Source organism: Lynx rufus, unplaced genomic scaffold (genome assembly GCF_022079265.1).
Source record: "Lynx rufus isolate CCGP_SWC_20201006 ecotype Redwood Valley unplaced genomic scaffold, mLynRuf1.p SCAF_5, whole genome shotgun sequence".
In the NCBI taxonomy this organism is placed as follows: domain Eukaryota; kingdom Metazoa; phylum Chordata; class Mammalia; order Carnivora; family Felidae; genus Lynx; species Lynx rufus.
The window spans coordinates 147,866,487-147,892,313 of record NW_025814867.1 but is presented as its reverse complement, the minus strand read 5'-3'; the positions used below and the strand labels follow the sequence as shown (position 1 = coordinate 147,892,313).

Below are 25,827 nucleotides of genomic sequence, written 5' to 3'. Positions count from 1 at the left end.
ACTGACCTGGCAAGCACTCCTGGCCCTTAGCCCATACGAGAATGGTTCCTGAGACCGACACTGCTACTACAGCTACTACGGACTTAAGCTCATCCTAATGGAAATGTGGTGTCTAAGGTTTTCAAAACCGCAATTACTGTGTATGAGAAAGCAACTGTGTGAAGTATGCTAACAAAACAGAAGGCAAATAGCATACCAGCAAAAGAATGAGAATCAAAACAACGTATCACTGGATCATGCATTTACTTAACAGGTTCAACCGATTTTTTTAAAAGTACATCTTTTCTATATGTAACATACACCTGGCATAGACCCTACTCTCAAATTTAGCCTTTCATTCACCAACACTCACCTTAACACTGAATCAAAACCAGAACTGAACGGTATTTTATATTCATAATGTACCCATCTAACTAAAGCAAAGGCTACACATGGGTTCCAAGTCAAGGACCTTCTCAGCACCTGAAATCCAAGTGCAGCTAAGGTCTTGATCACCACCCTGAGAATGTTCCCACACTGGACTACTCCACAGCAGTCTGGCTATATGATAGCTGCACTTGGATTTCTTGACGAAAACGCCAGCATTTTAACAGTAAGGGTGGGTGTCAACAAGAACATTTAAAAACTGAAGTCCAAATGAAGACAACACCAGCACTTCTGGATTCTGGGGCAGAAGCAACCGAAGCCAGTTTTCAAGCACTGAGGGCTCCAGGTTGAGGAGATTCAGATTAAGGTTTTGTTAAATCCGCACTCTTCACTTGCAATTCTGTTTTTAAGCTCTCACCCACACCAACCACTCCTGAAATGTCCCCCAAAGTGGGTAGGGATTGCCTTAACCAGGACACTGCAATCATGGTAAAAATGAATTGGGGGGGGGGGGGCGGGGAGAAGCAGGACTAGAAAGGCAAGAAAGAACCGGAGATGGACCTGAGATTTTTAATTTGCTATTATGTATATGAAGTGAGAGTGGGGAAGTAACAAAGACAAAAAATGTCAGTCAAGATAACTTGGCTTCCAATCTACAGAAACATGAAGCCTGGTCAAAAATAAAAATACTAGCTGGGGCTCCTGGGTGGCTCAGTTGGTTGGGTGTCCGACTTCGGCTCAGGTCATGATCTCACAGTTCATGGGTTCAAGCCCCGCACTGGGCTCTGTGCAGACAGCTCAAAGCCTGGAGCCTGTTTCGGATTCTATGTCTCCCTCTCTCTCTGCCCCCTCCCCTGTTCATGCTCTGTCTCTGTCTCAAGAATAAATACACATTAAAAAAATAAAAATACTAGGGGCGCCTGGGTAGCTCAGTCAGTTCAGCATCCGACTTCGGCTGAGGTCGTGACCTCACGGTTCTTGAGTTCCAGCCCCACGTCAGGCTCTGTGCTGACAGCTCAGAGCGTGGACCCTGCTTTGGATTCTGTGTCTCTCTCTCTGCCCCTCACCCACTTATGCTTGCTCACTTGCGCTCTCTGCTCCCTCAAAAATAAAAAAAAAATTTTTTAATACAATAAAAAAACACTGTATCATCCCCTTGTTCTAAACTGTGAATGGAAGAGCACCTACATTTTTTCAGGGTAATATTATATTCCAAGGCTCATGGGTCATATAAGCTAATGCAAACTTCAAAAAATTTCATTTTCTCGACAAGCTGTCTGCTCAAAATAGTACTGCAAACCCCAAACAGCTTAGTACAATAGGTATAAACCAAACTGCACTAATGCATGCTTAAAATACAAAATACAAAAAAAAAAGTGTAGTACTAAAAATACTAATTTCTGACAATTTACATTAAGTCATACTGCAGTTCTTGTGCAAGTCTCTGAAGTCTATACATACACTTTAGCCTAAATGGGCATACCTAACACAGTAGCCCCAACTAGAAACCAATACTACTTTTAAGAATTAAACATGTTTGGGGCGCCTGGGTGGCGCAGTCGGTTAAGCGTCCGACTTCAGCCAGGTCACGATCTCGCGCTCCGTGAGTTCGAGCCCCGCATCAGGCTCTGGGCTGATGGCTCGGAGCCTGGAGCCTGTTTCCGATTCTGTGTCTGCCTCTCTCTCTGCCCCTCCCCCGTTCATGCTCTGTCTCTCTCTGTCCCAAAAATAAAATAAACGTTGAAAAAAAAAAAAATAAAATTTAAAAAAAAAAAAAAAAAAAAAAAAAAGAATTAAACATGTTTGCCATTTATAGTAATTAACTGTTAGTCCTATCGTAAACCAATGACCAGTTAAAAAGTGAGTTTATCAACATGTGAGCAGCAATTTCTGAAACCTAAATTCTAAAAGAAGTCTAAAGACCATCAGGGACACCTTTAAAAAAATGTCTAAAGCCAATGATCTCAATCATAAATTCTAAGATGGTAGCATATCTGACCAACAGATAGATTTCATTTGGTTCATCGTGTTTAAATATTTTTGAGTTAATTGCCAACATCTTAAACATCAAATTTTCTATAAAATCTGGATTTCTGGCTGTGAACACTAGGGCAGAAAAGGACAAGCTGGCAAAACCAGACCCACGTTCCCAGGCAACAGACTTGGTTAATAAGCACCGTCCCTACCAGGACACACAATCTCCTCCACCCAGCAGCCCTTCCATTTTGCCACAGGCCCTCCCAACCCTTTGCAGTCTTGAGTTGAGACACTCCGAACTAGGACAAAATATAATCTAAACCGAGGACGACAGTTCATACTTACCCGGTTTTAAAACACAATAGTTAAAAGAATCCAACACACATCCTGGCTATTCCTCAGGCAACTTTGTTAAGTAGCTTTTATTAACTCACGAATACATTTACATTCACATTGCCGGCTCCCAAACAGAATGAAAAGGACTTAAGTTACCAGCATTGCTATTCCTCTTGGTCACAGTCTGGTTTCTTCCGTTATAGACTCACATATACACATTTCTCAAGTGTGCTTCAAATGGTGCCCAATACCTCATACCATCCCCAATCCCATTATGCAACTTCAGCAAAATAAAATAATCAGGTACAAAGTAACAAATTAAGTCTGAAATGAAGTTGGATTTAAAAGATTGACAGTTAAGTAAACATCAAAAAAAAATGCACATTCTCTTGTAGAAGATCTTATCTTGGACTCGTTAGATCACGAGTATTCCTGGCTTACAAAACAATTACTAAAAAAAAATAAATAAAAGCGTATTAATAAAATAAATATATACATTCCAGCAACATGTGCTGTAAAATAGTTTTAATTCTTTCATAAAAGTAAAATCTGTACCAACAGGAATGGAACAAATCTCTTAAAATCACCAATTAAAATGAAATATTTAGTTTTATAATACAATGCTGCATCAGAAATGAAAAATAGAATACTAACTGAAAATAGCATGGAATGTGAGAAATCAACTGGGCTATCATCTATCTGCTCCATCTGTTTTTCGTACCGAAGAGTTCACCCTTACGGCTTTAGCAATTTGGTCACATTAGCAATCGAATACTCACTGAATAAATCAAAATACTGTTTCCCCCTACACTTGCCTCAAGTCACCTTAATAATTAAGAGCGTATCCAAAGGAATTCTTCTGTTTAGATTTTCCCTATTTGTCACTTTTCCCAACTTCTCACCTAAAATACTAAGTCTTACTAAGCACTAGTTATAATAAAGTTGGATGGGAATGATAACACAAAGACCAGATGCAAATAGTGTAGCTCTTTATGAGGAGTCCCAGTGCACAGTGCCTGGCAAAAGCCAGCAGTTGTTAATATAAATGATGGACATCAGTCTGACAGATTGTTCTAAGCTGGTGGAGTTCGTAGGAACCCTCATACTCACATGCTACATCTCCTAGAATCAAAAGCTTGCCCTTGCTTAATTAGTATGCAAGCTATTATGCAGTATGACTCATGTTATAAATTCAAATACTTACTGAGCAACTACCATATTCCAGGTCTGACTAACTGTCAGATTCTGACAAAACAACTTACATATAAAAAAATTTACCTTTTGGAGTCTTCTTATCAATAAAGCGGCCATAATGAAAAACTACATAATAAAAGTTCAATAACTTGCCTGATATCACAAAGCTACTTCAGTGACATACTGAACACCTATTACCTCCAAGGTCTTGTTACCACTTTATCTTCAGACTCTCCAACTTAGAGATTACTCCCATTTTACAGCGAGGAAATGAAGATCCAGAAAGGTTAAGATCCCTAGGAGATAGGTGCCAGGAACCAAAACCAGGTCGATCTGTCTCTAGCTCTTTCTAGTATCCCCGTGCCAGTTCTTTGTTTATTTCGACATAATACAACCAGTATCTTCATTGAGGGTCTTATGTTCTTCTAATCATTTAGAAAACAAAAATCAGAACACTTACTGAAGCAGAAGCTTTCATATCCCAACCATATCCAAACGTAACAGGTTAAAAAAAAAAAGGGGGGGATTAACGCTAAAGCAGGAAGTCAAAATATCATACATACGTACCTTAAACATTTTATTTAAGTTTACACATAAATGTACATTCATTTGCCAATCTTAATATGGGGTCAAAGCACTTGGAGAATGGGATCGATGAGGAGGAGCGCCTTGCTGATTGAAGTTCCTTCTGCTTGATCTAAACCACACCTATTAATGCATCATCTACAATTTCCATTTTCAGTTTCATTAAAGTGGAAAGCACACAGAATCCTTTGGGACTAATGTTCTTCCTCCCAAACTTTTAGTTACTACGGCCATATCTAATTCTACAGCCATTATTTTAGGAACTCACCTTTATCAAGTCTTTCCAAAGAATCCAACTTGGTTTTCAGGGAGAAAAAAAGTTTTGCACTCATTTTATCAGTTTACATGATATTTAATTATTATAAAAACAAGATTACCTGCCATCAAATAGTCTTGAAAACGAACACCACTTCTGGTAGGCATATTATCTTGCCCAGTGCAAGCCAAGTGCACTGACTTGAAAGCAATTCACTAACACAAGAGGTCAGCATGCTATCACCCAAAACTGTTTCAGAGATGAGAGTAGGAATCCCATAAGGCAGCTAAGTGAACACAGACATGTGCAGTGCAGAGGAGCGGAGAGGATAGAAATGAAACAGGCTGGACTCTCAAGAATTTGTAATCTAGCAAAGAAGATAAACATTCACCAATTAACTACAATATGCAGTAGAAAGTGATCCATGTGATAAGACACAGGAAAACACCATGCAAATCCAAAGGAAAAATTACAGTCTATACTCCCCCAACAGTGCAGGCCCTCAATATTTTTTTAATGTACTAGCGGAGTGAAAATGAATTTGAGGCAAGTTTTCATGTATATCATGGGTAATATGGAAAGGGAGGGCATTCCAAGAAAAGCAGGATGACACAGGCACCAAAGAAAATGAAACGTAATGGTATTTATGGAGATCTACAACAGGTCTGTGTACTTAATATATGGAAAGGGGAATGAAAGAAATTGATATGAAGTCTAAAAACAAAAAAGTTGGGCATTCTATCACAGGTGGCCTTAGATGCCAGACTTCATTCTGAATGTCTCTGAAAAAGAGAGGTGTGCTGGAATTTGGCAAGTGTTGACACAATCAACTATGAAAGACAATGAAGTAGTCAGAAAGCCACCACTATACAATGCTTTGTATTATCTCCTAGTTAAAAATGAATCTCAACTGAATCTGAATTTGACTGTCTTACAGCATCTCAAGAACTATTTTTGTACTCCAAGAAACATATTTACTACAGGCATTAATTATCCTCCCCTCAGCAGTGTGTTAGAGACCAGCTAAGAAACTGCAAGAATCAAGATAGAAATATTAGTGGTTCAACCTGAGCAGAGAAGACACTACATGGGATTGGGACTGCAGGAATATAAGGAGTTGCATTTGCTCAGCCACAGGTGACAGAAGACAGAGAAGCCACAGAGTAAGTTAGACCAGTTTTAGGGTAGGCGACTCAAGTCTGAACCATATTGAGTTTGCAGTGCCAAGGGGACATCCAGGAGGCTATATAACCAGCACACAGAAGAGCACAAAACGCCAGGGTTCTGGGCTTGTTACCAAAAAAAGGCAAATCATCCATATGAAAGTAAAAGGTATAAATATGAGGAGGAAAATGGAAGGCATTGATGCAGAAATGTCAGAAAACAGCACCGTAAAGCTAATACTGAACCTAGGAAATTTTGTTTGTATACTCTAAACCAAGGGTCAGCAAACTTCTTCTGTAAAGGGTGAGAACAAATATAAAAAAAATAAACAGGGTTATGTTCCAATACACCTACATTTATGGACACTGAAATTTGAATTTCATAAAATTTTCACATAAGTTACCCTTCTTTTGATTTTTTTCCCCAACTACTTAAAAATGTAAAATTCTTTCCAAGCTCACAAACCATACAATACAGGCGGCAGCTAAACTGGCCTGTGAGCCACAGTTTGCGGACTCCCTGCTGTAGCACAGAACAAAGATACGAGAATTGGATTAACTGTCCTTTTCCAAACTCCTAAGGGCAGTTTTTCCTTTAAATATATTAATACCTTACCAGACATTCCTTAAATTTGGTTGATTTCCTTAAATTTGGTTCCACTAAGAGAGAACATGTGTTGACATCCCTGTTGGGTAAGAACATTGCCTTTCACTAAGAAGAGGTATTCTTTATAAGGAACAGAAAAATTATGCTTGTACTACAAATACAGCAAAGGCAACTGAATGAAAATTATTACCTTAGAATTTGTCCCTCATTGCTTTCAAACTCTTTGTTTCCTTTAAAGTGATTTTGTGATCTAAAGGTGAGAAGATTCAATAGCAGTCTGCACATAAATCCCCAGATTTTTAAAAACCTATAAACATGAGTAACGAATGTGCGGGTCATGAGTAACAATTAAGAAAATAAAAATTAGTGCAGAAATGTCAACTTCCGATAAGCAGTCTTAACAAATACAAACCACATCTGGTGAGGAAGGATTCCTTACCCCCAAGCCACTCCTTGTACCTTAGCTGTAGCTCAGGGGCAGGAACAGGACTCCTTCTTCAATCACTTGCTGCGGCAATGAGCTGTAACCCAAGAAAACTTTAATACCAAATGAGAGTATAACATTGCCCACAAGGCTCAAGTCTTTCATTACTGGAGAACTATTTTCAGTTGTCTGGTTTCAAGCAGACAAAACACAAAGGGTGATTATTAAAGATACAAGCTAAGCTGTTCAAGGAGGGCCCAAAAGAAAAAGACTAACTTCTCCAGCTGACAGCTAGAACAAAGAGGTTTCCTTTTGAACTTTTGTCTGCCACCACCTGAGAGCAGAAATGTCACTATTTCCTCATCATCAAATGTTGCCAACAAGCCAAGCTGCAATGACCTAGGTTTGGCCAGTCCCATACTTGAGTTCATTATCATTAGCACTTTATGTCTCCAAAAGGGATCTCAAATGCAAACATTCTGTAGATATTACTTTCAGAGGATTCTATGGTGGAAACAACTCTAGAACAAACACAAAACTGTTGCCAGTCTTTCTCATCAAAAAGGCTTTAGTAAAGAAAAATAGAAGACTCTTCACCGCACAATCAGAAAGCCTACTGCTTTCTATAGGAATTACAGAAATTGTAGAAATATTCAAGGATTGGAATATCACTACACTTCTATTTCTAAACTTGTAAAACCCAGGTTGTAAGTAAGTTAAACTCAGATTACAACATAAAACTCTTCACAAAGAACTACTTCAATGACTGATTTTAAAATTTAAAATATAATCTGCTTTCCAATGAAATTTAAAATGAGAGTATTAAACATAAAATGACCAGTGAAATCTGTTTTAATGGAAAAGAACTCAAGATTTCCAAAGTAGCTCTCTGCTATTTTATTCCTATTAGAAAAGTATATACAAGATAAATAAACACTATTTTGTTGTACACATGTGCATTCATTTAGCAATTAAACTAGTTATTATTTAAACCACTAATCTTTAATCCTTCATGTAAAAATTCCTGAGTAGCCATGGGAAAACTTCAGGAAAAGATATTTGCTCAGGGTTTTCACAACTTTAAACATGCCAACTCTGAGAAACATACTAACACATGACAATTAAAATGTTCCTAAACTTAAAAAAAAAAACTTCCTAAGCAAAGCAACCACAGAATATAAATGTTCTGCATAGATTTTTTCATCTCAAAATTCTTCTTCCTGAACCCATCCTAAAAGTAAAAATTTTATACAATTTACACAGCTTTTCCTAGGCGTTTCTTACACAGCACGTGGCTTTATCATTCACATATTGGCAGCTGTCTTCTGCCTAACTGAAATTAAATACCAACCTTTAAAATCTAATTTCAAGGTGAAATGAAAGGACATCAGCCATTTTCTCAAACTCGCCAGAGAAAGGTCCTCAGGAGTCAGTGTCAGACCTCACCCGAAATGCATCACCCCTCCTCTCTCTACTTGAGTGTTCCCACTGCAAGAGGACAAGGTGGAGGTGAAGAACGAACTCTCCATCTCACAGGTAGGTAGTTTCTCAGTCGTCAGAAAACTCCGATGCTACCTGATATAGGTATATCAAGATTCCAATCTTTTTATTCTGGAAGCCCTTCTATAAATATAATCTAAGAATGATCTAAGCAACGAACCATCTTTTCAAATGGCTTTAGTCATCACCTTTAAAGGCCTGGTTTCACAACATCCATTACTTTACCATTTCTAATTTCAGAATTTAGCCACACTTTCACCTACTTTTCATGCTAAATTAAAAGTCGGGGAGAAACAAAAATATGACTTTTTTTTATATACACACATTAAAACAAACTTCAAGCTAAATGGCACCCGCCAAATAAATCTGGTCTCGGAAGGACTGGTAACTAACTACATTCATGAATGTATAAACTGGGAAATGCAACAAAAACAGACTCCTTTAACTTCCAGTTGCAAACTGAGAAAGAACACAGCACTGGACATTCTAAGGGACTGATCAACACAAAATTGTATAGCTGAATAAGGACTCGTGCTGTATGCTACACCCTGAAATCTGTCAACGGAAACTCCCACAAGTGACTGTACTACAGTGCACTGGGTCTCCGCTCCACGAGATGCTGAGCCTCAACACGGTATCGTGTGTTTTAATTTTAAAAGTTCTTGTTTGCTCATTTTTAAGGAGCCCAGCTAGGAGTCAAAAGAAATAAAATAGGGGAGGGGAGAGTAACATACTCCAAAGAGACTAGGAATGCTCTTCAGGCTTCCAGAGTACCACAAAAAAGAAACAAAGAGGAAGACCTCTCTGGGAATCCAAAAAACAAAAAGCTGGAAAAAACACAGTCTCAACTTCCATGTCTCCTGTTAAGAACTGTCAACATAAACCCATTTCCTCAATTCCAAGACACATAAATGGTTGGTTGTGGGAGACGGGGGGAGGGGGGGGTAAACCATCACCATTAGAGGGGGTTTCAGAATCTAAAAATATGAAAAACATGCAACTTGGAATTGAGAAGTTACAAGAGGCTTCCTGCAGCAGAAACAAACTGCCACAGACTGGAACGGAGGTTTCCCAGGCCTGCCAAAGGTGTTCAAGCTCGCAAGTGGCATTTTGCATTACATACCTAACGTTCACTTTTTCATTCATTTTCCCAAGCATCGATGCTATTTTAGAATCCAATTCCTAAACTGAAAACAAAACTGTTCAAAACCAGAAGTCTGTTTGTTACACATTCACAACTTCCTCCAAAACTAGTTTTATGGGGGGGGAAAAAGGTGTTTTTGCTGTTGTTTAATCTTACTTTTATTCAGGTCAAGGAATTCAATACAACTTCACCACTGTTACAATGTCCTATCAGAGGCCACGGAGGCCTCCTCCTCCAGGGAGGAGTTCACCTTGATTATCTGCTAGTGGGTCGCCCCACCCCCTTGAATTTCAAAGAAACTATTGAATTATTTTCCCCAAACTAGCACTAAAGTAAAAAATGTTTGTGCCACATACAGGAGCATACAAAAAAACAGAACACAAAAAAATACATAGAACATGGCAAAGGCAAAACATTTAACTAATCTACTTGGAGCCATGTGAACTACCCAATGTACTTGGCAGCTATGCTAAAGACAAAGCGCAGCGTTTTCATTTCAAAGGTTTATGGAATGAACAAACATTAGGTCTATACTCGGACTCTTTAGCCATCACCTGTTTGGTCCCAAAACGAGGTAAAATAAATGTCAATAAAACACGTTTCCCAAGCTCTATGGTATCGCCTCAGAAGCACAGATTAAAGGGCAGGGCCTAACCAATTTCTACATAATTAAAAACGTTTCCTTTTAAAAAATGTGCTTTTTGTCATCCCCCGTTCCTCTTCTCTTTAGGCATAATGTCTCAGCATGGAGACAGAAGACCCGGGGTTGGGGGGAGATACTCCAGAGGTTAAACAACACAATCCTATCTTCTTCCAAATTCTGATAGAACGAAGTTGGGACACAATGGCATGCCTGACCAGACTCTCCGGACCTGATCAAGAGGCACTGGTGTCCTTTCCCACTTTATAGTGTGCCAAGACTGTAACAACTTCCTACCGCTCCCTGACTGCCAGTTTTTCTACAGAGGTTAGACCATGATCCCAGCCTTAAATAAGTTGAACCAAACTTCATTGAATAGCTACTCCTCAAAATTGACCCAGAGCGTGATCATCTAGCTGTAGACAGCTCTGCTTCCCAAGTTCAGACGTGGTACAGGTTTTATTATTATTTTTTTTATCATACCTGGGCTTGGGGGTGGGGGTGGGGGGCACACACCACACTCTACGTTACCGAATTCACGGGAAGAATGGGGATTTCGGCGAAGGCTGGTGGAGTACCTGACCCAGAACAGAGGACGAAGAGCTGCCTTCCGGCCGCGGGGCCCTGTCCTCGGCCACACCATCACTTGCAATGAACGGGCTGCAGGTTCGCTTAGCATCCCTCCAGACCTGAAATTCCCTACCTCAAGAGCAATCAAAAGCAGGGGGAGAAAAAATTTCTTCCGGAAGGCGCAAAAAAGGCCACAACTTGGATGAATGAAACCGGGCTAAGGGCACCCGGAGCAGGATTTTCGCTGAAGTCAGAAAAAGAAAAGTCAAAGATTTTTTTAACGTGAGACCGGTTACAAACGCCCGTGGTCCAGATAACTGCACAAACACGCTGTGGAGGACGTTTTATTGAGCGCGGACGGCTCCGGGGCGGCCGGCGGGCGCTAGTGTGGAGGCGGGCGGCGGAGCGGGCGGCGGCGGCGGGACCGGCGACGAGGCAGCTTCGCGACGACGGGAGCGGGGCCGGACGCTCGCGCGTGTCCTCCCGCGGACCTTCCAGGGACTCCCGCGGCCGCCCCGCCCCCCGCCCGCCCCGCCGGCCGGCCGCGTGCGAGGCACACCCTCCCGCGGCCGCGCTCCCGCGCGGGCACACCCCCGCCTCCCGCGCGCACGGGGCCTCGCCGCGCCGGCCGGCCCACGCGCGCCCCCTCAGCGCGGACGCCCGCCGCCCGCAGCCCGCCCGCGGCCCCGGCCTCCCCCCGGCCGCGCGGGGAGGGCGGGGGGCGACGGCCTAGCGGCTGGGGGTGGGGGGGGGCGCCCGCGCGGGAAGGCGGGCTCTGGGGGGGGGGAAGGTCACTTACCCGCTGCATGGCTTTCAGGATCAAAGCCAGCTCGTAGCGGGGCATGCCCGAACGCTCCGCGCGCGGCTCCGGACCGAGTCGGTTCACAGGACGCAGGAGGGGAGGGAACCGCGGGGGCCTGACGGACTGCTGGGCCGGAAGGCTCCCGGGCGGCGAAAGCACGCTCCGGCCGCGCGAGCCCGGGCTTTAAGGCTCTGGCAGCTGCGCAGACGGCCCGCCACGCCCCCTCGGCGCGCCCCGCCCCCCCTCGCACCCCGCCCCGCCCCCTCCTTAAGGCGGCCGCGCCGCGCCCCCTCGACAGTCTCTTTTCCCCCCAGGCTCGCCATCCCCGCCGGGACCCCCCCGGCCCCGTAGCCCCCGCGTGGGGGCGGCTCCGCGAGCCCAGCCAGGAGGGGCCAGTACGGGCCGCACTCCGCCTCCGACCCTGCCGCCGCCGTTCCAGCTACCTACGGTTCTCGAACCAGCTGGAACTTTCCATGCCTTCCGTCTCATCCTGGGCGGCGGGCGAGCGTGCGCCCTCGTGTGCGCGTGCGCTAAACAGTGCGGTCTCGTCCGTGCGCGCGCCCCTCTCCCGCGACTTCTCGGCGCGGGGGACCTTTTAGGCGTCCACGCTGCTCCGGGCGGGGTCGCGGCTGGACCTGGGCTCTCCCCGCCTCTGGTTGCGCAGGGGAGTTCCAGAACGTTCCGGCCAAGGACTACGGTTCTGCGCGCAGGGAATGCTTGGTGCACCCTGCCCCTCTCGCCCCCTGCCCACAGCCGACCTCACGCGGCTGCAGGCGCGGATTCCCGGGTCCCTTCCCCTGCGAGGTGGGCGCAAGGCGCAGACCGTGAGCCGCTGCGCGCGGGGTCGGGTCAGGCCCATTCCTCGCCGGCAGCCTGACCTTGGCAGGCTGCTGCGGAAAGGGGATGTGAAGGGCACCTACTTCCCAGGACCGCGATGCCTTTGAGTGAGCTGATGCACGTAAACCGCTGACAACGATGCCTGCACAGACAAAGTGAGGCGCGACACAGGCATCTGTTGTTGTGTGAGCCCGGTCTGACCCACGTGTTGTTGCCAAGGGCAGACTAATACTTTGGCTCAAACCGATATTCTTTAAATGTTTGCTCAGTGTTCATTTAGAGGACCAGCTGAGAACTTGGAAAGCCGTTTAGTAACCGTCTGGGAGCCTGAGCGTGCTCTGGAGGGAGGAGAGTCTCGTGGTGCATTCCCTTTACCCCCAAAACAGGCACGCAGGGCTCACCTTTCCCTCCAACCATTGGCTGTACTTTCCCTGGCAGGCATTGTATAAAGTGCGTTTTCTCCAGCGCCACTCCTTAGAGACTGAGCGTGCGGCCATTGTCACCCCTGCCCATGCTTGTCCCATTAAAAGGGCCTGTAGGTGAAATGTTTGCCTTCAAAGTGCTTTAATGATACGAGGTAAAACTTTCTGAGCACTTACTGTGTGTCAGGCACCACGCTAAGGTTTTTACATGCCTCTCCAAAAATTCTTGCTTTATGAGGCACGTACTATTATTAACTCCCACTTTAGGGATTCAAAGATACAGGCACGCAAAGGTTATGTAACTAGGCCCAGGTCAAACAGTGATAGAGAAAATTTGGATCCACATAGGAAGGCTGAGCCCATACTTAGTCCAGCCTCTGCCTGTCTCCTACCACACAGACTAAGGTGCTAATAATAATATTATTTACCAGGTATTCCCATGTAAACTTAGAGCCCCTTTGTCACCTTATCCAGAGACCTTAGTATTTCCCGTAGCTTACCTCCCAGCTCCCACCAAAGATAAAGATGATTTGAACACGCCTACTCTGTGATATTTGGGTTTTAACATTTTCTATTCTTGCGCTTCTCCACAATCTGTATTCTTCCAAAGAAAAACTACACAGGCATTAATACAAATGACCTGGTTAGTGCTGACTAATGTCACTTTTGGTTAAAAAAAAAAAAAATATTATAAATAAATTACAGAAGAAAGCAAAGAATTTTTGAACCTCTAGAAGTGAGATACAGGTGTTCCAAGATGGTCCCTACTTCAGGTGTCCCTCCTGTTATCAGCCACATATCCCATTTTGGGAATGAGAAAACACAGACCCCAAAGTAATATGCCAAACCAAAGGCCAGGGCACTACCACCAGTTGACTTCAGCTTTCAGTATTTCCTCTTGGAAGCTCCATAGTTTTTCCTAGCTAATACCCAGGGATGAGTGAGGGGGGTCAATTGGCATAAGGAAATTAGCCTGATTACGTAATGCCTCAACACAGCACCCCCAGCCTTCCCGATCTGGTGGCTGCCCACAGGCTCACTCCATTTCTTCTGAGAAGAAGAGGAAGGGCAAGCTGCCCTGATTTGCCCCCTTCAACTTCTTCTTTTTTAAAGCACAGCACCAGAATGCTCATGGGTTCATTATAAAATGATAAAATCCCAAGGAAAGCTGATGCAAATTTAGTGTCTTCCTGTTATAAGTACAAATTTAAATTCACCAAAAGATTCTTTGAGTTTTGTACTATGTATGTAAGTCAGCATTTAGAGTTATAAAATATCACTGTAGTAGTTAATGTATTAAAATTACTCTGGTACTTAGGAATAAGCTTAACCAAGAAGATAAAAAATCTGTACGCTAAAACTATAAAACACTGATGAAAGAAATTGAAGCAGTCACAGATGAAAAGATATCCATGTTCATGGATTAGAAGAAGTAATGTTAAAAAGCCCAGACTACCCAAAGTGATTTACAGATTTGGTGCAATCCCTAGCAAAGCCCAATGACAATTTTTAGAGAAATGGGGAAAAAATTTTAAATTCATATGGAACCACAAGAGAATAGTGAAAGCAAATCTGAACAAGAAGAACAAAGGTGGAAGGCATCATACATCCTAATTTCAAACTATGTTACAAAGCTATAGTAATTAAAACAGTAGGGTACTGGCATAAAAACAGACATATAGACCAAACAGAATAGAGAACCCAGAAATAAACACACATATATGGTCAACCAATGGTCATCTGATTTTGACAAGGACCTAAGAATACACAATGGAAAAAAGACAGTCTTTTTATTTTATTTTATTTTTAAGTTTATTTATCTTGAGACAGAGAGCATGAGAGGGGGACAGGCAGAGAGAGAGAGAATGAGAGAATCCCAAGCAGGCTCCATACTGTCAACACAGAGCCCGACGCGAGGCTCGATCCCATGAACCCGTGAGATCATGACCTGAGCTGTAATCCGAGGTCGGACACTTAACTGACTGAGCCATCCAGGTGCCCCAAGACAGTCTTTTTAATATATGGCTTTGGGAAAATTGGATATCTACATGCAAAAGAATGAAATCAGACCCTTATCTTACACCACACTCAAAAATCAACTCAAGATAGACTAAAGTCTTAAATATGAGACCTGCAACCATAAAACTCCTTGAAAAAAACTTCTTGATGTTGGCCCTGGTAATGATATTTTGCATGACACCAAGAGCACGGGCAACACATGCAAAATAGACAAATGGGACTACATGATATTGTAAAGCTTCTGCACAGTGAAGGAAATAATCAACAGAATGATAAGGCAACCTACAGATTGGGAGAAAATATTTGCAAACTATATGTCTGATAAGGGGTTAATATCCAAAACATATAAGGAGCTCATACAAGTCAATAACAAAAACAGCAACAAACAAAAATAATTACCTGGTTTAAAAATGGACGAAGAAAGGAGGACCACCAGGTATGTGAAAATGTACTCAATATCACTAATCATCTGGGAAATGCAGATCAAAACTACAATGACCTATCACCTCACACCTGTTAGAATGGTGTCAGGAGTTATCAGGTGTTGGCGAGGATGTGGAAAAAAGGAAACCCTTCTACGTTGTTGGTGGGGATATAAATTGGTGCAGCCACTATGGAAAACAGTATGGAGACTCCTCAAGAAATCAAAGACAGAACTCCCATATGATCCAGCAATCCCTCTTCTGGTTTCATATATAAAGGAATTCAGAGCCGCCTGGGTGGCTCAGTCGGGTGAATGTCCAACTTTGGCTCAGGTCATGATCTCACGGTCCAGTCCGTGGATTCGAGCCCTGCGTTGGGCTCTGTGCTGACAGCTCAGAGCCTGGAACCTGCTTCAAATTCTGTCTCCCTCTCTCTCTGTCCCTCCCCCCATTTGCGCTCTCTGTCTCTCTCTCAAAAATAAATAAACATTAAAAAAACTTTTTTAATAAATAAAGGAATTGAAATCAGACCTTGAAGAGACACCTGTACTCCTATGTTCATTGCAGCATTATTCGCATTGACTGAGCCATCAAAGTAACCGAAATGTCTGTGAGCAGATAAAGAAAATGGGGTACAATGGAATAGTAGTCACACTTAAAAAAGAAGGAAATCTTGCCATTTGAGATAACGCGGGTGAAACTGAAGGACAAATACGGACACAAAAAGGCAAATGCTACGTATCACTTACATGAGGCGTCTGAAATAGTCGAACTCATAGAAGCAGAGATTCTAATAGCCAGGAGCTGGGAGAAAGGGGCAATGAGGTGAGTGATATTAGTGAAAGAATCCAAAACTGCAGTTATACAAGAAAAAAATTATTCCGCCACATAGCGTCTCCCAAACATTTTATATGGTATGGATTTAAGATTTGGTTAACCAGACATCTTGATTCATCTTCAAGTAAGGCTTCATGAGAGACAATAGAAAAGAAGAAATAAGGACAGAAGTTGAAATCCAACCCTATTTCTACAAAGTAACTTCAGCATATGCCCTGGGGCAGTTTAATCATATTTTTTACCTTCTTATTTTATATTACTGTATAATAAGGCTTTACCTTGAGCTCACACAAGGTCGTTAATTCTCAAAGATATGTCAAAGACAGGCCTCCTTCACCTAAAGACAACTCTCAAAAAGTGAAGAAATGTGCATGTGTTCAATTAATGGAGAAAATAATCCCACAGTCCAGCCAAGTCATATTTTAAGCTGTCAGTCATCACTCTCCCCAGCCTATCATCTTCTCCCTGAGGAAAGGACGCCGCCATTTCTCTGCCTGACGGCTCAGCGGCTATCTTTGTTCCTCAGCTGATGGCCCAGACCCAAGTCACATTTCAAACTTATTTTGTGTTTAATGTCTTACTAGTGAACTCACTGGCGTTTCTTTAAAAAGAAACAAATGTTTATTTTTGAGAGACAGAAAGCAAGCAAGGAGGGGGAGGAGCAGAGAGAGGGAGACACAGAATCCAAAGCAGGCTCCAGGTTCTGAGCTGTCAGCACAGAGCCCCATGCGGGGCTCGAACTCACAAGGCACAAGATCATGACCTGAGCCCAAGTGGTCGCCCAACAGACTGAGCCACCCAGGCACTCCTGAACTCTGTTAGTTCCAAACCCCCTTGCACACACCATCACCCACCCTTGTAGACCGTTATAGGGTCATCTCCCACGTGACATTGGCAGAGTGCCCTCCGGCGTGAAACACTTTGCGCAACGTACGTATGTTATTAGGTCAGGCATTTTTGGAGCTCTTTTGATCCACTAATTTCCTAATCATTTTTCTAATTTTGATCAAGAAAGTTTTTAGGTGGGGGAGATGGCTCAGATTTGGGCTCCACTTTATAAGAAAAAAGAAGTGAAGCAAAGGTTGCCTCAATGGAATGTTTCCTCACTTTCTCCTCTGCCTCCCCTCCCTTGCAAAAAAAAAAAAAAGTGAGATCTTTTTTAGGAAAAAATACTATATTTTTGAACTTTAAAAAAACAAAATCCTTGCTGCATCTTCACTTAGGGAAGAGCTTAGTTTTTCTTCTGACGTTGTTACAATGTCTTCAACAGCCGACGTTGGGGGACGTTAATGTTAAATGTCAATAATGTCGGAGGTGTGAAACAGCTCTATGTTCTTGCTCCGCAAGTGCAAAATCCAGAACGCACCTGGAAGGAGTTTAGATTCAGTAAAAGGAACAAAGGCTGCGAGCTGAAGACGTGCAGGGGGACGAGGAAGCATCTGAAGGGGTCTTCAGGGGACGAGGCTTCCCCAGGGGAGGCGCTGTATAAAGCGAGCGGGAGCACCCAGCAAAATAAACTAGGGGGCCGTCGCTCAGGGTGAGGCCCAAGACATGTGCAAGCCAGGCCTGCTCAGCAAAGAGCAGTTTTAAGGCTGGACATGAACAGGCAGAAGGTAATCAGACCCTAACGGATTCAAAGGGGGCAAGTGCAGGAGCTGTGTCAAGCTCAGAGGGCGTGGCACAGGCCGAAGAGGGGGTGGGGGCTGGCAGAAGTTGAGGGAAGGGGTGTGAGGGGATAGAATCTGTAGGAGTTGGTGACTGATTGGATACTTGCCGGGTAGCTGGTGAGGCAACAACGGATCCCAGGTTTCTCTTCAATAGACATTCTGGACTGACTTTCCTTGGTTCTGGTCCCGCCTACATGTGGTATTTCCTCAGCTCCTAATTCATGAAACTTCTATTACAATTCAACGTATTGGTATTTTTTTCTCAGGGTGTCTTAGCTTCATAAATCTTCACAGCGAGATTATAATCTTCTGAAAAACTGACAGGGTATCTTTCATTGCTCTAAATAGTCTCCCTATTCAGGGCTTTAACCCAAAGAAAGAAAGCGATAGTCCTAAAGCCTGTGAGGATCCACCACCTGAATGATCTGGCCACCCAAGGAATGTTGAAAATTGGGTGTCATGACACCGCTAGTCAACACTTCCTGGTAAGAAGATCAATATACAAGTATCATCTCAAAGTCCAGCCCTCTGTGAGGATCATCTCGTCTGTGTTGCTAGGGTTCTGTTGATTCGTGTGGGGGAGAATGCCCTAATTATAAGAAGAAAGGCTTGCACAGATTTGATAAAAGGAGCAAAGCCCATCGGCATTAAATTATATCCAAGAGTTATTAACGCAGCCCTCCCATTGACTCAGGGTCAAAACAGAATTGTGTCCTTGATCTGATCCGAACTTCTTTGGACTTTCCTTTTACTAAGGCAGATGACAGGCGGGTATGAGCATGTGGGAGGCAGAGGGGATTCCAAAAGACAACATATTCGGGAAGGAAATGATCTTTTGCAATGGAGACATTGTCTGGGAGGAAGTCAAACCCCTCAAAAGCAGCTATCAGGAAGATTTTATACTTTAGAGCCTACCAAGTCAGGATGTAATATTTTAGTATTAGATAATCTCTATTTTTTTTTTTCAAATTGCCCATATTAAAAAAAAAAAACAAACTTAATGGCAACAATAACAGCAGCTATCTATGCTGCCAAAAGGAAAAAAAATCCTACGCGCAATGAAAATTACAAGGTAGTTGGGAGCTATCCGATGATACCTCCTACAATAAATCATCTTGAACTTTCAGCCTAGGGTTACCAAGACCTGAAGAGAATACGCAGGAAATATCTTGGGAATTTAGCTCCCAACTTGAATAAAGAAGTCCACAACTTAATACTAAATACATAATTACTAAGAAAATATTAAACAACCATGTTAACCCAGTGCTCCTCTATAATATTGCAAATGGAACAAGTCATTTTAGTAATTAAAGAATCATTACATGTAGTGCTATCATTAAATGATTCCTGAAAGGGAATTCCTAAGGGGTTAGCTTTTGCAGTGATCAGTTATTTACAAATTCTTTTTTTTTTTTCTTTCTTCCTCTGCCCCCAAAATGTTCAGCATCTAAATGAGAGGGCCTTTGGGACCAAGGATGACACTTTATCTTCAATCCATAATATGCCTGGTTGACATTAGAGAACAGCCACATAGGAGAATCTCCTCCTATTGTTAATGATTCGGTGATTAAGAAACGGCAAAGGGGGCGCCTGGGTGGCGCAGTCGGTTAAGCGTCCGACTTCAGCCAGGTCACGATCTCGCGGTCCGTGAGTTCGAGCCCCGCGTCGGGCTCTGGGCTGATGGCTCAGAGCCTGGAGCCTGTTTCCGATTCTGTGTCTCCTTCTCTCTCTGCCCCTCCCCCGTTCATGCTCTGTCTCTCTCTGTCCCAAAAATAAATAAACGTTGAAAAAAAAAAAATTAAGAAACGGCAAAGGCCCTACATGCAGAAAGGAGGGCCTTTGGTCTGACAGGAAGATCACCTTCAGGCCTGGGAATCGGTGCTATTAAATTCGACTCCAGCTGGAAGCCAACAGCTGCAAGCCCTGGACAAGTGCCACAGGCAACACTCTAGAACCAGGAACCCTTTCTTTGCCCACCTCACTGCCACCCATCTGGGTACTGTGAGGTATATCCCCACACTGCGGCCGTAGGATCTTTCTGAAAACGTACATCTGATTCAGTTTCTCCGCAGCTTAAATACTTCAGTGGCTTTTCCTTTGCACTGAAGGTAAAGTCCAAACTCTCAACAGGGAGTTGGTTACAAGGCCCTTCCTTCTGCAGTAGCCCCCCCACCCCCCCACCCCGACCTACACACGCCTACCTCCACCCCTCTCGCCACTCCTCAGTGTCACTCCTTGGTGTTCGCAACCCCTGAGCCCTGTGCACACTTCCCCTTCTGTCCTTCGTCTTCTGCCTGGAACACACTCCAGGCCCTTCCCCAAGTTACGGAGTGTAGTTGTGGCTCATTTATTTTCATCGCTGAAGATGCTCCATTGTCCAGCTAAACCGCTGTGTATCCGTTGGGATGGCAGACATGGTTGTTTCCTTCGTGGGTGGCTTTAACCAATGATAACACTGGGAACATCTTGTCCGCATAGACGGGTGCATATAGGTACATGTGCAGAGTGGAATGCTACTCTAAACTTGAAAGTCTGGATCAGGTGCACCTGATCTGTGCTCTTTTTAGCACCTGTGCTTACTCCATCATCACATGAACCACACCGTGTTACAGCATGCACAGGACAGAAGCGAAAAGATACTGCTGAGATCCCCAGCTGCTGTCCCTCTGGATCCATTGCTCTATTAGTTCTGAGGCCACATGTCCCTCCGGCTGCTCCCAGGTTCATTTCTCTTATACACAGTACTCCTCTGATAGGTGACTTGGGCTCAAAGACTTCGCAGTGACCTGAACAAACCCTTCTTGGAATTGTACGACGGTCCCCTCCCCTCTGGCCTTCCCCCTTTCCTGCACAGGTGTCAGACCTGCAATGTCTTCCCCCAGCCTTCTCTGCTTCCCTCCCTTTGTCCTTCACAGGCGTTTCCTCCAGGAAATCTCTTACCTGTCTAATCCCGTCTTGGTGTCTGCTTCTTAGACAGCCCGATCTAACAGCGTGTCTATCTCTTCATTACCCTGTGGCCTTAACAATTAATACGTAAATTCTCAAAAAAGAAACTCTTGTGCCCGCAGTGCCAACCGGAGGGACTGATATGTGATAGATGCCGAGTAAATATTGGTGAATAAGTGAATATAAATAAATAAATAAATGAGATGCCTACTCCATATGAACATGTTTCTGGCATCATCTTGAAGGCAGAAGAAAACTGCTTGGCCCAACTCTAGTACCTTCTTTCTTTCTTTCTTTCTGTCTCTCTTTCTCTCTTTCTCTCTTTCTTCCTTCCTACCCTCCTTGAGAGAGACAGAGAGAGCGAGCATGAGCGGGGGGGCGGGGGGGTGGGCAGAGAGAGAGGGAGAGAGAAATCCCAAGCAGGCTCCGCACTGTCAGCACAGAGCCCGATGATGCAGGGCTTGAACTCACAAACCAAGAGTCAAAAGCTTAAGACAGCCACCCAGGCACCCCACCTCCCTTCTTTCCGTGGGCCTACCCACACTGTGCTTTCTACTTAAAAGGTGCTGCCAGGGGCGCCTGGGTGGCTCAGTCAGTTAAGCGGCCGACTTCGGCTCAGGTCATGATCTCACGGTCCGTGAGTTCGAGCCCCGTGTCGGGCTCTGTGCTGACCGCTCAGAGCCTGGAGCCTGTTTCAGATTCTGTGTCTCCCTCTCTCTGACCCTCCCCTGTTCATGCTCTGTCTCTCTCTGTCTCAAAAATAAATAAACGTTAAAAAAAAATTTTTTTTTTTAATAAAAATAAAAAAAATAAAATAAAATAAAAGGTGCTGCCAGTGTGCAATGACGGACAAAGGAACTAAGATCTCACTTTCTCTCCATGAGGGAAGGGCAAAGTCTCCCATTAGGTCATTGGCTTGGGAACACTCTCTTTGGCACCTCATTCCATATTTCAGAAGCTTCTGATCACAACCCCAACCTACCAGACTTGTGTCACTGCCACGTGGCAAAGAGAAGGGGCCTATGGTAAGTGGCCTTTCGGATGGTCTCCTATGATCTCTGCCTACTGGTATTACACTTTATATAATTCCCTGTCCTTGACTGTGATCCACATTTAAAAACCCTAAGGAATTGTATACAGCGGAAGTGATAGGATCTGCCTTCTGAGTTTACATTATAAAAAGACTGGAGCTTCCATGGGTTGAGAGTCAGAAGACCTAAGTGTAACCTTTATCTTTACAGGGCACCGGCCAAGTTATTTTCTTTTTTAAACTCTTTTTTTAAGTTTACTTATTTTGAGAGAAAGAGAGCATGCTCACACGCTCACAAGTGGGGGAGGGGCAGAGAGAGAATCCCAAACAGACTCAGCACTGTCCATGCGGAGTCTGATGCAGGCAGGGCTCGAACCCCACAAACCCTGGGAGCGTGATCTGAGCTGAAATCAAGAGTTGGGTGCTTAACCTACTGAGCTACCCAGGCACCCCCTGGCCAAGGCATTTTCATCTCTTTATGTCTTAGGTTCTTTATCCGTTAAGTGGATTAAGTAATACCTAACTAATTATGATTAGTTTATGTGGGAAATTATATAAAAGCCAACTTTTATATAAGTTGGCATATATATATATATGTATATATATATATATATATATATATAAACTTCCATGGGTGAGTACTGTTATCATCCTCATTTCTTTTTTTTCTATTCATACATTAGACATTTATCCATACATTACAATTTTATTTTTGTGTAAAAAGTTGTTTAACAATCACTGAATTTCTAGGCCAGGTTCAGGTACCTGAAGAGCCTTTATAACTAATTTATATTGTCTAGATCCAAGGTATGCTGCAAACACGGTCTGGAGCAAAATGGGAAATAACATCTTTCTAAAGGCAGGCTTAGAAATTCTAGTCCAGCAAGTTAAGATGTTTCCTTTTTCTGGTAGCAAGGCTGACTCATAACTGGCCACCATTCACAGGTATAGCCAAGAAAACAGGGTATAGACCACCAAAAACAAGACCAACCAGTCCACCCTGTGTTATGGTACAGGTTTCACAATTCAAGTCACCTGTATTCAAAGGTAGATTTACAAAACCTTTGTAAGGTGCATGTGCAGTCAAAAATGGGATCACTGCCATTGGTAAGCCAGCAGCTGTGTGAGCCTGTATCACATTTAAGATGCGTCAAAAAAGACTATTTGCTATTAGACAATAGAGAGCAGCATTAAGTGCAATATATACTGATCCATGTTCAAATAGATTCCTTTCTGCTTCTGGGAGGTGGTTAATTTTTCTGGTTATGATACTGAAAATTAAGTCTTCCTTGACAGTATCATCTGGTTCATGACATTTCAGCTTGAGCCCTATGCTCTGCTCACAACCCTCCTTGGCACGCTGGGGTTCACGCCAACCTTTGCTCGACTAGCCTGAACGCAGCCATCTTTTCATACAACTCAGCAGTAAAAAGAAGAGAGCTAGTCACACGTTCAGCAACATGGACGAACCTCAGTTAGGCCAAATGAAAGAAGCCAGACCCCTCCCCTGCAAAAGAGCCCATACCAAGTGATTCCTTTTATATAACATTCTAGAAAATTCAAACTACAGTGGCACAAAACAAATCAGTGGCTGCTTGAGGCAGAAGTGAAGAAGAGGGATTATAAAGGTGAATGAGGAAATGTTTAGGGATGATGGATATTTTTATTATCTTGATTAGAGCAATATTATCGTGCATGTATACCTAGGTCAAAACTTACCAAATTATATACTTCAAATATGTGTGATTTATTATGTATCAATTAAACCTCAAAAAACCTACGAAAATCTAAATCATTCACATCATTATTATACTCAGGAAAGCCATTCTAGGTCATTGTTCTGATATATCTCTACTCTCTTCTTACCCTGCTTCCCCTTCCCCAAATTCCTGAATAAGAGGTGAAGACCACACTCACCTCTGGTATTCCCATCAATTAAGAAAAAAAAAAAATAGGTCCATATGGAAAGAATTTTCAGTTTTACAGCACATGCAAAGACGGATAAGAAATACTCCATGTCTTTAAGAAATTGTAATCTACGCAGAGAGAGAAGCTATAAGTATGTTTAAAACTAAATTGTCTAACGGGGTTTAAGTGTCAATTCTAAGAAGTAGAAAACATCTAAAAGGGGAGTGATTAACTGCCTAATGAACAGTCGAGGCAAAAATTTCCAAAGACACATGACTTCGGGCTGGGATGGCTTGGGAATGTTTCATGTAGGATGTGGGATTTGAGCCGGAATGTGAAGAATGGATAACATTTAGATAGATGGGAGGAGAAAAGAGAATAAACACAAGATGTTTTGGTGGGGTCAGAAAATGGTGACATTGAGTGAATAAGTCTGACAGGAGGAAAGGTGTCTGTAGAAGACTCACAGGACTTAGCTCTACAAAAGTGAGACCAGAGTTGGAGGGTCTTGAGTTCCAGGTAGAGAGTCTAAACTCTCAGCCTATATTTCATCTTAACAACAAGAAGGAAGAGAGCTTTTCGTTGTCAGAATCATTCAGCAAAGAGCGTATGAGCATATACGAGGAAGGTGGAAAGGAGATAACTTGTCTGAATGGACTAGTCCCTCCCAATCCTGAGACACTGGTCACAGATTCATCGGCTTTGAAAGCGTCAAAAGGTAGCACCAGATATTTGTTCGATCGTATCTGGGTTCCTCTTGGAGGTGGTGCCTAACTTCCATGCCAGGGTCAACAGGGACAGATTTTCCCCTATTCCACCAAGTTCAGCCAGCAAACGGAAAATGATCCATGTACAACCATCAGACTCTCTCTCATGATTTTGAGTCCTGAGTAAATGACTCAGTGACATGAGGAACAGTTAGAGGTCACTCGTCATGCTCACCAGACGCTTCCTTCTCAATGGCTGTGGTTATACTTCTTGCTAACCAGCACTCCAAAGTTCTCTTGGTTCCTAACCAGTTCTCTAGTCTCTGGTCAATTCTGAGATTCCCCCAAATATTATTCCTATAAATTTCATTTTTGCCTAAGACTGTAGAGTCTGTTTATGTTACTTGAAGCCAACAACTGGGTCAACGTAGAACTCTTTACATCTTAGCACTTCAGGCCCTGCATAAACCTGTTGGCCTTAGTTCACCGCGTTAGGTCCATACAGAACAAGTCTATCCCCTCTTTCACATGAATTCTTCTTATGTCCGAAGACAGCTCTCTGGCCTATCCTGAACCTTTCTTTCCCTGGGCTGTATGCCCTGTGTTCCATTGGGCACGCATCAACTCACATGGGCTGGATTGCTTCACCAGCCTGAACAGTTTTTCCAAGGGTGCTCAGCTGTTCACATTCAGACCTTGGTGACTTGATAAACATTTGTTGAATAATGGCTACAATTCCTCTTGTAGGAAACAGTCATTCGTTTTTGGTTTTCCATGCAAAGGCTATGTTATAGTTGGGGTATTGGTTCAACTACTGAAATAAATATCAAAGTAACATTGACTTATATAAGATGGTTTATTACATGGAAAGATCTAAATTTAAGTAGGGCTGGGGATCCAGGCTTTTTCCAGCTTGTCACTATCCATTTATACCCATTTATATTCATTTATAACACATGGCTTCATCTTGCGGTCTAGCATGGCCATTCCTGCATCTAGCACCATGTTCACATTCCAGAAACAGGAAAGAAAGGGAGAAGAAAAGTCTTGTGGCATTCCTTTTAAGGAATGTTCCGGAAGCTATCACCTCTACTTATCTTCCATGAGTTGGAACTTAATCCTAGAGCTTTGCCTTGCCTTCTTTTTAAAAAAAATTTTTTTTAAACATTTTATTTATTTTTGAGACAGGGAGAGACAGAGCATGAACAGGGGAGGGTCAGAGAGAGGGAGACACAGAGTCTGAAATGGGCTCCAGGCTCTGAGCTGTCAGCACAGAGCCCGACGCGGGGCTCAAACTCACAGACCATGAGATCATGATCTGAGCCGAAGTCGGCCGCCCAACTGACTGAGCCACCCAGGCGCCCCTGCCTTGCCTTCTAAGAAGGGCTGGGAAGTGTAGGTTTAGCTGAAAGAGGATGGTAAACTAGCAGTTTCTACCATAGACCATGCAATGCAATTTAGATATCTT

At 43.3% G+C, this 25,827-nt stretch overlaps 2 protein-coding genes and 1 pseudogene across 2 annotated transcripts in view; all 3 read right to left on the bottom strand.

Annotated features, from left to right (window-relative positions):
• Positions 1-11,645, bottom strand: part of SLC5A3 (solute carrier family 5 member 3) — a 34,567-nt gene extending 22,922 nt beyond the window's left edge. The window contains exon 1 of the mRNA XM_047100236.1: positions 11,562-11,645. The gene's annotated coding sequence lies outside the window, so the exon portion shown is untranslated. The remainder of the gene's footprint in view (positions 1-11,561) is intronic.
• MRPS6 (mitochondrial ribosomal protein S6) overlaps positions 1-11,744 on the bottom strand; it is a 66,965-nt gene extending 55,221 nt beyond the window's left edge. The window contains exon 1 of the mRNA XM_047100240.1: positions 11,562-11,744. Within this exon, the coding sequence (XP_046956196.1) occupies positions 11,562-11,606 (45 nt within the window). The 5' untranslated portion in view covers positions 11,607-11,744. The remainder of the gene's footprint in view (positions 1-11,561) is intronic.
• A 10,735-nt stretch (positions 11,745-22,479) lies between these two features.
• On the bottom strand, positions 22,480-25,364 carry LOC124527309 (transmembrane protein 126A-like; annotated as a pseudogene).
• Between the last annotated feature and the right edge of the window lie 463 nt (positions 25,365-25,827).